The sequence below is a fragment of the Henckelia pumila genome, chromosome 1, assembly GCF_033568475.1.
Source record: "Henckelia pumila isolate YLH828 chromosome 1, ASM3356847v2, whole genome shotgun sequence".
Classification (NCBI taxonomy): Eukaryota; Viridiplantae; Streptophyta; class Magnoliopsida; order Lamiales; family Gesneriaceae; genus Henckelia; species Henckelia pumila.
Window position 1 is genome coordinate 132,408,186 of NC_133120.1, and position 13,626 is coordinate 132,421,811.

Here is a 13,626-nt window from a genome sequence, read left to right on the forward strand (position 1 = left end):
TTGAATTTTGATTTATGAAATATTTATTGATTAATATTTGTGCATAATTCTTGCTTTTAATCTGGCCAATTAATCGCATGTCTGTAGTTCGATCTGGACTTGAAAAAGAAAAGGTTGAAAATAGCTTCAAAAATATTAATCAACACATGGTTAAACCGGCTAGAAATAGTATTCGGTTTCAGTGTGCGATTTTAGGCGAAAGATGAAATTCCATAGTTGCAAATGCGTTTTTGTTCAATTAAATTCAATTAGAAATAATTGGACTGTTAAATGAAAATATGATTGTTAATTCTAGAAATAGATTAATAATTATTCTAGGGAATTTCGTCGTGAATATGAATGATTCTTGCTTGATTAAATCTAATACGTGAAAATTATCGATGTCTGGTACCGTTGTGTGTTCCTAGTCATTTTCATGAAATTTGAAATCGTCTTTAATTTAATCTGCATTTTAATTTAATTAAAATCTCTGCTTTAGAATAATTTATTTTAGTTTAATTAGTAGTTAATTTTAAAAATCCCTCATTTTAATTAAACTAGATTAAATTGAATAATCTATATCTTAGTATTTAAATAATAGTTTCTGTGGGATCGACTTTGTGGGGACCTCGGGTGCTAATCTTAATTCTTAATCACATTCAATATCAATCTGATACTTAAGTAAACATGATTACAATAATCAATCTGATCAACTAAAAATATAATCTATTTAATGAAAACAAAAATTAAACCAGGACATTGGGCGACGCAAAACCATACATTTAGCGATGCAAAAACCCATCGCTGAATATTTTTTTTTTTTTAACTAAGGGCCTCGCTCGAGCGAGCCCTAGGCGCGCTCGAGCGAGCCAGGGTCTGGCCGAACCTCGCTCAAGCGAGCCTAAATGCGCTCGAGCGAGCCCTGTACTGCCCGAAGCTACTAAAACTAATCTTTATGTTGTCCTTAGCTATTTCAATCTTGATGTCAACATGTAGCCATCCCAAATCAAGTCTAAGATGGTCTATATACAAGAAATATAGTAGAGCATGGTTCTTAAAGTATAAACCTCTTATACATGTGTTCAAAGTACAATATAATAAAATATCAAATCTAGATCTAAGTTCTCAAACCATGCTAATGCTTCAAGATCACAAGGTGGACAACACAATCTACTTCTTAAACCCTAGTCACCACGTGCTAATTCTCTCAATCTCGAGCTATCCAAGCCACATCTGACTCGCTCATGCCCAAACCTGATGCAATGCACACATACAAACAAAGCAACAGTCGGATAACTCCGATGAGAATAAATCTCATTATGAACGACATGCATATACGTCATGTAAGCATATTGAATCTATATGCCTTAATAATCTTAAGTCAAAAAACATGTAATAACATGTAAATCAAAGAATCATAACCGATTCATAAATTTTTATAGCATATCTGTTCATCTTTAGCAATCTCATACCAAGCATACAAACACATTCACATCTTGAAAGACATATAATAACATGCTAGCATTTACAACCGCATATTCTAAACCATAAAATCTCTAGGTTAATGCATAAATGCAATGCATGTTTAAAGAAATAGGCTATCAAATCTGATACAAGGACTGCTTGGTTCTTGGGATCCCGGAAAAATAAAATCTTTAACCGGCCAACTACTTACCCAATCGAGGTGATGTTAAAGATCTCATTTCCCCTGACTTTGGTGCAACTATAGTGAGTCATCTAGCTCTGGAAGTAAATCTACATTCCATTCCACTCAACTATAGCACTCCAAACGTCATCTGCACTCTAGGCCATTCGACCCTCTGCGCTTAACAAGGTAGGGTTCAAGATGAATGCAACATAATCTGTATGCATTAAATACTGTAAAACATCTTGAACAATCAAATTAAATAATCAAGCCAAACAATAATAAACAACAAATCACATAAAAGCATATAAACAAATAAGCATGTGATTTTAGGAAACTCGATAATCATATGCGATCTCGAGTTATTCTTCCCATCTTATTTAATTTCTATTCATACCTTTGACCGTGATTCAAACATCTTGAATCTTTGCAAAGTCTTACAAATGCTGATCAATCCAAGCATGCCAAATCTGTCATCAAATGCTGTTCTTTTCAATCGGTGCTACTTGAAGGTGTTCTTGATTCAACTTCAACACTTCAAGTCATTCGAACTTGACTCGTCGATTCGAATTCTATAATCATTGATTCAATCTCGTTATAATATATTCAAGTCTGAAATGAAGTGTGTAACAATATCATATCAGTTCTTGAACTCATTTCAATTCATCAAGGCTTAAACACTTCAAATGTTGATCAAATGATCAAAATTCCAATCGACGACGCCGTAATTTGAAATCGACAATTCCAATAACTTAATCATCATATAAACATTGATATATAACTTATATCATTATGATTTCATTGCTGCAAATTTGAACTCAGCCGCATGTATTTCCAACATTCATCAAACGCAAACCGACGGAGTAACGGTTCGAATTCGGTATTTCCAAAAGCTTAAACATCATTTATACTATGATCTAAAAACTATATCATCATCAATTCAGCAACTTAAAAACGTGACCAGCAGCTCACATTTTCAGAAAATATTCGATAAATCAACAACATGTACAAATGACGATCTTCTCTCGATCCGTCTTAGATATGTTATCGTCGTATATGGTAGAACACGTATATGTAATCAAATCTTAATTCTAACAACATATTAAAATCAAACATGGTAGAACTTCATAAAACTTACGTCAAAATGTAGCACTCGAATCCGTGATCGCAAATATATGATCAATCAAAAATTCTACCAGGCGGATCGATTTTTATCAGAGCTTGAAAGAATCAAAAATGGTTTGGAACCCTCCTTTCCTTCTCTCTCGGTTTCCTACTGAAGTTGGGCTCATAAATCTGATAACTTTGCTACAAAGTACGCGTATAAAGGGCCACTTGCAAGGAAATTACATTTTGGCCCCTGAACTTTGGCCTATTTGCAAACGTCCGCGGACAAGCGATTTAATTCAATTTCAATCCTAAATAATTTAAGAATAGTATAATTTAATTCTAAACTCTAAATATTCTCAAATTAAATATTCTCGAATTAAAAATAAAGAATTTCGGACCTTATCGCATTTTAGTCCTTGAACTACTCAATATTTGCAATTTGGTCCTTGCTTGGATTTAATCCTCAAATTAAATCCTTGTTATTTCGCATATTGGAATTTACATCTTAAATTACATAAATATTTAATTCAAATATTTTTATCTTTTAATATAAGAATTCCGGATATTAAAATCTTAAAACCCGAAAATCTTCAAATTAAATATTTTCGACCCGAAATTAAATATCTAATTTCTTACAGTCTTCAAATTCATATTTTCTCAAATCCGGAATTTAAATCTCAAATCCCGTAATTAAGTCTTTAATATTTTCGGGCCTTACAGACTTGGACTCAGTCCAACTATATTATAACTTGACCTAGTTCACTTGCTAGAATTTTTCCAACCGAAATCATCGGTCAAACACTATCATACTTGAACATGTAGGTCTGCAGAAACAAAAATATTGCACATGTAACAAGGTGTGGAAAATCCCCACATCAGAAGGTTTTTAGGTTTGAGAATTAATTCGACTCGGAAGCAACACAAAATGAAAAAAACCCAAAATTCACGCAAGATTTCAACTGAGGTAGGCTGTAGTCACATAGTTTAAATAAACAAAAAAAACGCATCAAGTAAAAGTTATAGCTTCTCCTGTCGCACGGAAGAAAGTAGACATACAAATTTGAATTTAAACAGGAGAAAACGAATCTAGATATCCAACCTTTTATTCAGGCTCACAAATTTGAATATAAACAGGAGAAAACAAAGCTAGATATCCAACATTTTATTCAGGCTCTCAACTTCTTCTTCAGTAACCTGGCCCCCAAACACCACCTTGCTGATCCTATCCGACGGCTGCATCCGTCAACCAAAAACTCAAAAAAATAAACTTCATGGAAATAAAACAAAAAAACACTCCTACATTCATCAATCAATTGATTTAAATGCGCATCACCTGGTGTGAGCGGGTGGCGGAGGCTGTGGTGGAAGAGTTTTCCAGTGGAATCTCCGACCATGTGAGTAGATCTGCGATAGAAGTATGGGGCTTGTGGAGATATGAGAGAGAGTGGGGTTTTTTGGAGAAGAAGTTGTTAGTTGAATTGAAGGCAGGGAGAATAAGCGTGGGAATTGGGAGAGAATGTGAAGACGTTAGCCTCAGACGTGGAGCGAGGAGTAAATACGCGTTAAAATGCAAAAATAATTGTGGAAGAAGAGGGCAAAATCAAAAACAAAAGGCAAAATTTGTGTCCTCCTTGGAGCAGTTTCTAAACACCTCTCAACTATTATAAAATAGTAATGATAAAACACGTGTATATAAGAAAAATTTGAAAAGTGCAATACAAATTACCATTACTCAAAAACATATAGTGGTGGAGAAAGAGGGTCTAGTGAGTTTTGAGACATAGAAAAACTGATATGTGTCTTGCTTAAATTTTATTTGGGTGCGTGAGTTTTCAAAAGTGAGGTAAATGAATTTCAACAAAGGTAAATGAATTTTCATCCGGAAAGGCATATGTAATTCTTATTGTTAGAGAGGGGTAATTAAGTTCTAACACATAAAATACCAAATCAGTTATTCTAAGGAATTGAACTATTATAATATAGAAGTATATATATATATATATATATATAGGTATTTAAATAAAAGAACATGATGAAATTAATATTTGGGAAAATGTGGTATTGATAATTAAATTTTTCCCTTCAAGTATGTTTAGTTTTAGTGAAAACGATCGGCGTATTTTTGTATAACTATTACAATAACTAAAATCGGTTATTATGTGATCCCCTTGCATTACGATATTGTACAGATGTATAGATAATGAATAAATATTCACTCATTAGCCCAACTAGCCAATCAATGAAGAAATTCAATCGAAATAAGCTTATTTAATCAAGAGGAAACAAGTTCAATTATGAATAGGTATATTGTGGGACGACATTATATCTATGTTAAGATCGGGAATGTGTATACAGGGAGGCTGAATATACAATTGTGAATTTTTCTTTTTCAAAAATTAGTTTAGTTCAAGTGTCAATTGAACCATTGTTCTTTCTTGACTGTCGATGTCACTTAACCAACAAAAAGTTGTGTGGAAATAGGTCGACTGACATATTGAACCACTGAATTAATGGCTTGATAATAAGTTCGACTGAAGTAAATAAAATAATGTGATTATAGATGTTCGGAGATTTAAATACTCCTACGTCACCCCGTCTTCCACTCACTGGAAGATTTTCACTGGAAGACTTTGAGAAGTACTACTACTTGTAAAACTCCGATTCAGTTAGGACTTATCACAATGCCTCAACTGAATCTCTTAATTAGTTTCGACTGATCTATTACAGTATACAATTGAAGTAAGATATAATGATTGTAACTCAAATACTTGGCACAAATTTGATCCTTGAAACTTGATCAGATAATAAATTGACGTGTGCTTTGATATCTTATATATTTCGTATTTGTGAATTCAGTTGACTCTTGAAAACTTGTGAGTGCTTGATAATGCATAGAAAATCGGAGAGATTGGAGAGAGCTCTCAAATGCATTCAAAATCCTATTTATATAAGAACTTTTCTAACTGTCACATTTTTCAAAAAGAATGTGCTTCTAAAAATAGTAGTCTTTCATTTGTCCTCTTGTCCACATCATCATTATTTTTTGTATTATATGTTAGTATGCATGCAGCCCTTTAATAAATCCGTTGGGTTACGAAAAACATTATCCAAAAGTGGCTAGGCACAACTAATTGTCCTTTGAAAATATGACGGGTAAATTTGAATATCCTCCGATTATATCAGTTTGGTCCTTTGTAGTTGAGCTCGGTTCAGTTGAGTTTCCTTGACTATTTGAGGTATCCATCTAGTTAAAGTTCAGTCAAAATTCCCAATTTAGTTGTGATTTGTAGATACCTTTTGCTCAAGTGCTTCCAATTAAGGTCTTGAGTTCATTTCAGTTGTTTAGTCCAATTTAGTAATATTAGTTAAACTTATGGGCAAAACACTTAGATCAATATTTATCTGTTAATCTTAGTCCAGTTTTTCCTTTAAATATATTAATATCAAAACTTAATTTCTCCAAAAATCCATGAGATGAATCGATCTGATCCATATTTACTGTGAAAGTAATTATATTGATATAAAAAAATACTTTTTTTGTAAGTCGGATCGAACTCGAGATCTTCCTTATAAAATTGACTCTTTGGTAAGCACGAATTCTACACTGGAATTAGAACTTTATTTTGTAATATTCATGCTTATCTGAAGTTTTTATTCCCAGTTTTGTGCTTACATTGTCATATTTTTATCGTTTGTAGGTTTGATTAAAAGTTGAAGAAATTTTTAAAAATATGAAAGAAAATCAAACTTTGTGATGCCACTTTGGAAGTTGCTGGAAATGAGAAGGAAACATAAGAAAGAAGGTAAAACAATTTTCGAAAATATGTGCGCAGAACTTGTGTCCAGTTTGGACATGAGTCCGTGCAACTTCGTAAAAAATATGGAAAATTTTCTGAAGATACATATATAGCACGGACCACTATCCGCAACATGTGCCCTTTCATAAAAAAATTTCATATTTTCATGCATAATTTCGTAAATTTCGTAAATTAATGAAACTTTTGATTGTGCTCGGTATTAATATTTTTTGGACACAAATTAATGACAAAAAAGGGCTTTTCACGGGGATAAAATAAAAGGGACCCTCTCACAACTCAGAGGGAATTTTGGGAAATTTAAGAGACAACGACTAAGTTTGGAGTAAGGAAGGGGAAGACACACCTGAGAACAAGATCCACACACCATCACCATCATCATCATCATCATCATCATCATCATCATCATCATCATCTTCTTCTTCTTCTTCTTCTTCTTCTTCTTCTTCTTTTTTTTTTATTTACTTTATGTTATTGGTTGATATTTGCGTAAATTTCTTGGATTTAATCTAGCCAAGTGTTTGCATGTTTAATTTGTTGTTTGATCTTGACTCAAAACAAAATAGATTGAAAATATTTTCAAAAATATTGATCAACCCATGGTAAACCAACTATAAATAGTATTCGGTTTTAGTGTGCTATTTTAGGTGAAAGATGAAATTTCATATTGTGAATGCGTCTTTATTTGATTAAATTAAACTATAAATAGTTGGAATGTTAAATAAAAATAGGACTATTAATTCTATAAATAGATTAATAATTCAGACTGAGAATTTTATCGTGACTTTAAGTAATTCTTGCTTGATTTCGATACATGACAATAATTGATATCTGATACCTTTGTGTGTTCCTGATCATTTTATTTTAATTTGAATTTCTCCTATGCTTAATCCATCATATAATTAAATTGTGTTATTTTCTTTAGAATAATTTAGTTTATTTTAATTAGTTTAATTATCGACAAAAAATATTTATTTTATTTAATCTAGATTAAATTAAATATTTTATATCCTATTAATTAGACAATTGTATTCGTGGGAGTGTCTTGGACTCCATCAAACTATATATTATTACTTGACTTAGTGCACTTACTAAAATTCCTAACTGAAATCGCCAATCACTCGTTTCGTAGGAGTTTTAATGTTAATTATATGTATTGACCCGCTCTGCAATCGCCTACTAAATCAAATCCCAAGCATGCAATAAAATCTTAATTATCAATAATCAGATAAATCAATGGAAACTAGAATACATAAAACCCAAATCAAAAGCATCAGTCTAAAATACTGGTTAAGGTACAACCATATCAAAATAAGTGTATCATAATGCAACCCAGGGTAAATAAGTGAACCAAATAACCGATAACTCAACAGAACTGCTCCTCGCTTCGGGGCTCACTCCTAACAGCGTCATCCAACCTGAGGCCTATCCCGTAAAATGAAATGTCCAAGATGAAAACAAAGATGTGATCACCAACGCCCAGTACAATAAATATGAGTATACAAACATATATGTCCATGCATATGACGTGAACTGGGTAACTGGATCAACAGGAAAAAAGTCATGCTCAGACCGAAGGCGCTAAGTGCATAGTATCAACTCGGAGCCCCTCTGGATTACTAGCACAAACATCCGGACGTGGATATGAAATATCCTGAAAACATCATAGCCCTCCCGACTCTTTGACCACTGTGACTCATGATGTTCAATCGTCGACAAACTAGGGCTGAGCGACCCTACTAAACATGGCTATCTCGAAGGAGATACGGCTCAACGTGATACATGGACATGCAACATATGAACAGTAATACATGCATATCATGACAGATAAAAATACAACACATAAGAATGCATACTCAGTAGGATATGATCTCAGTCAATACTTACGTACCTCTATAGGTCAAGTCTAGGTGAACATCCTAGTATCCAAGTCTATAATCAAAAGTATATCGTGTGACTTATACCATTCTAAAAACCTTAACTAAGCTAATAAATACTCCCAAACTTATCAAAGATCTCGGGGTATTACATGCGTCCATCGTTAGCCCGCTGATGGTGATGACCCCAAACTCTAGGCAAAACTTTCGCTATGATCTCAGTAGCAACTCGTTATCGTCCGCCCTCGATACGACGCCTAAAAATCTCCAAATATAGACTAATTAAGAACGAGAGAGAAGCTGAGTGAATTCGGATTTTAGAATGAGGGTCTCGACCCCTATTTATAGACAGAAGTTTGGAACTTCCGATCGTGTCTTCGGAGCTTCCGATCGCTATTCACCGAATGCGTGTCCTGTGATTGGATAACTCACTGTTGTAGGTGGAGTTCGGACCTTTCGATCCTTAGATCAGAGCTTCCGAACTGCCTTGAGTCAAATCGCCAATCAAAAACCCATATCTTGTACCTGTCTGGAAAAGTTCGGATGTTCCGATCTCGAGTTCGGAGCTTCCGAACTGCTCGGTGCTTCTGAACACATCCCTGCCATCCGAAGTTTCGAATTATTTCGGATCTTCCGAACTTTACATGCTCTAGTTCGGACTTTTCGAACTGCTCAGAACCTTGATATCCTTCGGGCCAATTCCGAACGTTCTGAGTCCGATTTTTCACTTATTTTTCTTAAATAAGGATTCTTTAATCACGTTTTAATCGTTTAAACATGCTTAGACATTTTAATTGTTTAATTGAGAATCGGGTTAATACATTATATGAACATAATAAAAATCTAGTAATTAGAAAAAATAAGTTATTTCGTTTCATTACTTTTTTTAAAAAAAAATTGAGCAAAATAAAATCAAACGACCGATTTGCTATTTCATCGAGAATTGTTCACATCGCTGATGTGCTATCATGGGAAAATTAGCATTTTGGTCCTGTATGTTGGCTTCTTTTTGGTTTTGATCCTGTATGTTGGCTTGTTTTGAAAAAGATCCTGTAACTCGATTTTTTTTTGGATTTAGTCCTATATGTTGGCTTATTTTGGTTTTGGTCCTGTAAGTTGGTTTGTTTTTTGGTTTTCGTCCTGTATGTTATCATGTTTTGGAATTTAGAAGTTGATCTCTAATTATTTTTGTAATAAATATTTTTTATTCTTTCATGTTTTATCTGCTTATTGGTTTGAGATAATTACAACTAACTAATACAAAAATATTTTTTTACGCCTAAACTTTTTTTAATCTAAATAATTTAATAAAATCTAAAATATGTTAATTTAATGTATTAAATGTAACATACTTTTGTTCTTTTAAAAATTAACAAACAAATATTCATTTATATCGTTCTCAACTTTAATTTCGATTTTTTTATTTATTTGGCACTAAGTGTTCGTTCACATAGCACCTATTAATGATCATATAAATAAGTTCCAACCTAAATTAACAAAATTAGCTAAAAAACTAAAAATATATTTAAAACATAATTTCGTTCTTTTAAAAAGTAACACTCTAATATATTTTTTATCGTTCTCAACTATGGTTGACTTTTTTTGTTCCGCTTTTCTCGAAAGCAGAGCTTTTTAGTTATGTTTCACTTTTATCACGCTTAATTGCCGCTTAAGCGTGCTTTTTAGAACACTGCAAATAAGCAAAATTTTGCTGCTCTCTCCAGTTTCGGCGACGGAGGAAAAATACAAAAAAAAAAATCAAGTTATTGTACAATTTAGAACATAATTATTATTTTAAAAAAATAATTATAAGGTCAACATCTAAATTTTAAACCTAATTTATTTAATTATAAAATCATAAAAAAATATTTATTATAAAAGTGCTTAAAATAAAAAACATAAGTGCTTATTCTAACTTAACCGAGCTTAATTTGGTCAAAACCGTATCTTTTCCATGACCAAAATAAAAAAAAACAAGTCAACTAATAGGATCAAATCCAAAAAAAAATCCAAATTCCTGTATTTTTTTTCAAAACATAACTTTGTATAGGACCAAAATCAAAAAATTAAGTCAACTTGTAGGACCAAAACCAAAACAATCAACATGTAGGACTAAATCCAAAATAAAAACAAAGTTACAGGATCTTTTTTAAAACAAGCCAATATACAGAAGCCAACATACAGGACTAAAATGCTAATTTTCTCGTGGTATCACTAATATTTTTGTTGGCTTTTTTTTAAAAATAATATAAAAATAAAAAATTATAAAAGTAAAACAAATTTGAAAACTTTATAAATATATTACAAACCGCATGTCCCGGATTCATGAGAAACCCTGCAATCAACAAAGTCCCGGATTCAAATTTTAAAAATATTTTTTTATTCGGTTGGATCAAGATCTATATTGAAATTTTTTTAATAAAAAACGAAGCAGTCGATAACTGATAATTGTATTTACTTTGAGTTTTTTTTAATTAAAATTGACATATCAATCATTTTATAAATATTTTGAGATGATATAGTATTAAATTAATTTTAATTATAAAATATTTAATCTATTTTTTATCGCTAAAATAGTTTAAAGATGAAAAATTAAATTTAATACTCTACCATCTCTCAATTTTCTAATTTTTGATAGCTAAAATGCTTTAAATATATATTTAATACACGTCTAAATCATAAACTTTATCATTCATGATATTAGTTAAAAAAAGACCAGGAGCATAAAAATAATCCATTGATTTAAAATAAATTTCACTATAAATGGTAGATTTTACTATATCAAATATCAATAATATTAAAAAAATAAATATTAAAAAAATGGTTTTGTATTTCATGAAAAATTGTTTTAAGATATTCCATATTATATATATATATATATATATATATTTTACTTCAAATATCAAAAGATTTATAAAATAGTAGATGTCAATTTTAAATTAAACAACTTAAAGTAGAATATAATTTTTTTTTAAAAAAATTTCAGTGTAGATCTTGATCCAACCGGGAGAGTCTCTCATCAATAATCGGTAAGTGAGACCCTACCTATACAGGCACTGCATTTACATGCATCTAACGATTGATATTTATCAATAAATGTGGGGTTCATGACTTTTTTAGTGGACCCCACATGTATAGATAAATTATGAACTTAGATCTATCATGAGATAATGCCTGTATAGGTAGGTTGAAATGATCCCAATTGGAGACAGTTTGTCCCGCATTGTAATATATTTATAAAGTTTTCAAATTTGTTTTATTTTTATAATTTTTTTATTTTTTGAAAATAGCCTATTTTTGTAAATATTGAAGTTTGATTTTTCAAATCAATAACCTTTTTCAAATAATTTTTAAAATAAAAAAGTTTGCAAGAAATATGAGCTAGCGAGGCTCACCATCTGCCGAGCTCCACATATTGCCCATCCATACATCCATATCCACCATGCCCATGACGGCACCACCAATTCCGCCGCCGCCGCCGCAACTTCCGCTTCCGCCGCTCTCTATCTCGTCACCTCCTTCTTCTACTTCATCTCTCTTATTTTCCTCTTATCACTCTGCTTTTTCAAACAATATCCACACAAACTCAGAAATCCCCGCCTTGTCCTCATCTTCCGCCTGTTCTTATTTTCCTCACCAATTTACGCTGCATAAAACCATTCAAATCCATCATCCCAGTATTTTAAATCACCCCATTTTGCTATTCAGAAGCTTGGATTCACCTGCTGTGGATACCCAGACCTTCTTGGTCACTGTCAGTGTTTTGGTCGCCATTGTTTTGTCTCTTATTCTTGGCCTCAAGGTATCAGTAATTTCTATTTCAATTTTTTTTGTCCGTATGAATATCATGTTTGATCAATATATTTTAGTGATGATTACATGCCAATGGGGATGATAATCTTGCATTTTACGTTGGCTTTGTGTTTCTGCATAGAATTCTGCACTGTTATGTGTTGAATGATGAGAATGTCGTACAAGTTAAAGTTCTTTTGTACTAAATGTTTATATAAAATATATTTTATGTAATAGGTAATCGTGTTGTATTAATTTTTCCCTCAATCTTGTTATGCATTTTAAGTTTTTATTGTTATTATATTTTTCCCATAAAAAATAGTACTGCGGAAAAAGGGTATTTTGAAGATGAAGAACTAATAAATAATATAGCATTGATGTTTATGATTTATGATACGAGCAACAAGGGTGTTTGAATTACAATGTGATGATATCGATTTTGCAGGGAGATCCTCTACCCTGCGAGAGGTGTGCTGGAAACGGTAACATTTTCATCTCATTTCACAACCTTTCAATGTTTTAATTCACCATAAAAGGCGATTTTTTTATTATATATAATCCGCAGTTGGTATAGCTGGATCATATGCTGATAAAATTATATATTCAGACTATACTTGTTGATTGTGCAACCTTCCTTCAATGGCGTGCAGGTGGAACAAAATGTGTGTTCTGTAGTGATGGTAAGATGATGGTCGAAAACGGGCTCGTGGATTGTAAAGTTTGCAAAGGTGCAGGTATATTAGATCATTTGGCATTCCATTGCTTTCTTGTGCAGAAGCGTTCTTTTCTTCTTCGATCGATTTGAACATCATTCGGTTGTGTCGATCCTAGTGCATGCTCTTTATGTTCACTTTGTTAAATTGAGCTCGAGAAGAATGCTGCTTTATATTGTGATCAAATTGTTTTTACAGGATTGATACTGTGCAAGAAATGTGGAGGCTCTGGATACTCGCGACGGTTGTAATTCATGCGTTGTTGATGGTTATATATAGTCTCTAAACATGAAACTCCATCTGAGGTTGTGCAGTTGTTTTCTCATCCGATTCTTCATAAAAAAAAAATAGAATTTTATGATTTTCTTGGTGGTTATTGTTTCATGATGATACGGGAATCTATTATTGTTGTAGCAATGTGAAATTTAGTTTGAAAAGATGAGATCATAGTTAAAGCACACACAGTGTGATATTGTTGTGCTTGGTAATGAGGTTCTACGAGAAGTGATATAAAGACGATACAACAACAACAAAATTATGGTCAAAATAGAAAGCTTGTATATGAACAAGTCACTCACCAATCGACTGTATTTGAAGAAAAGATTATACACTCTTCAAATGCAGGAAGGAAAGCTCATCAAAGAACATCTCGATGATTTTAACAAAGTTATACTTGATCTAAAAAGTATATAGGT

General features: G+C 32.2%; 1 protein-coding gene across 1 annotated transcript; it reads left to right on the forward strand.

The window, feature by feature from the left end:
• The first annotated feature begins 11,822 nt into the window (after positions 1-11,822).
• Positions 11,823-13,362, forward strand: LOC140876119 (uncharacterized). The gene is made up of 4 exons (XM_073279997.1): positions 11,823-12,228; positions 12,664-12,700; positions 12,869-12,952; positions 13,130-13,362. Exons 1-4 carry the CDS (start codon positions 11,869-11,871, stop codon positions 13,180-13,182), a joined length of 534 nt encoding a protein of 177 aa, XP_073136098.1. The 5' UTR covers positions 11,823-11,868; the 3' UTR covers positions 13,183-13,362.
• The last annotated feature ends 264 nt before the right edge of the window (positions 13,363-13,626 follow it).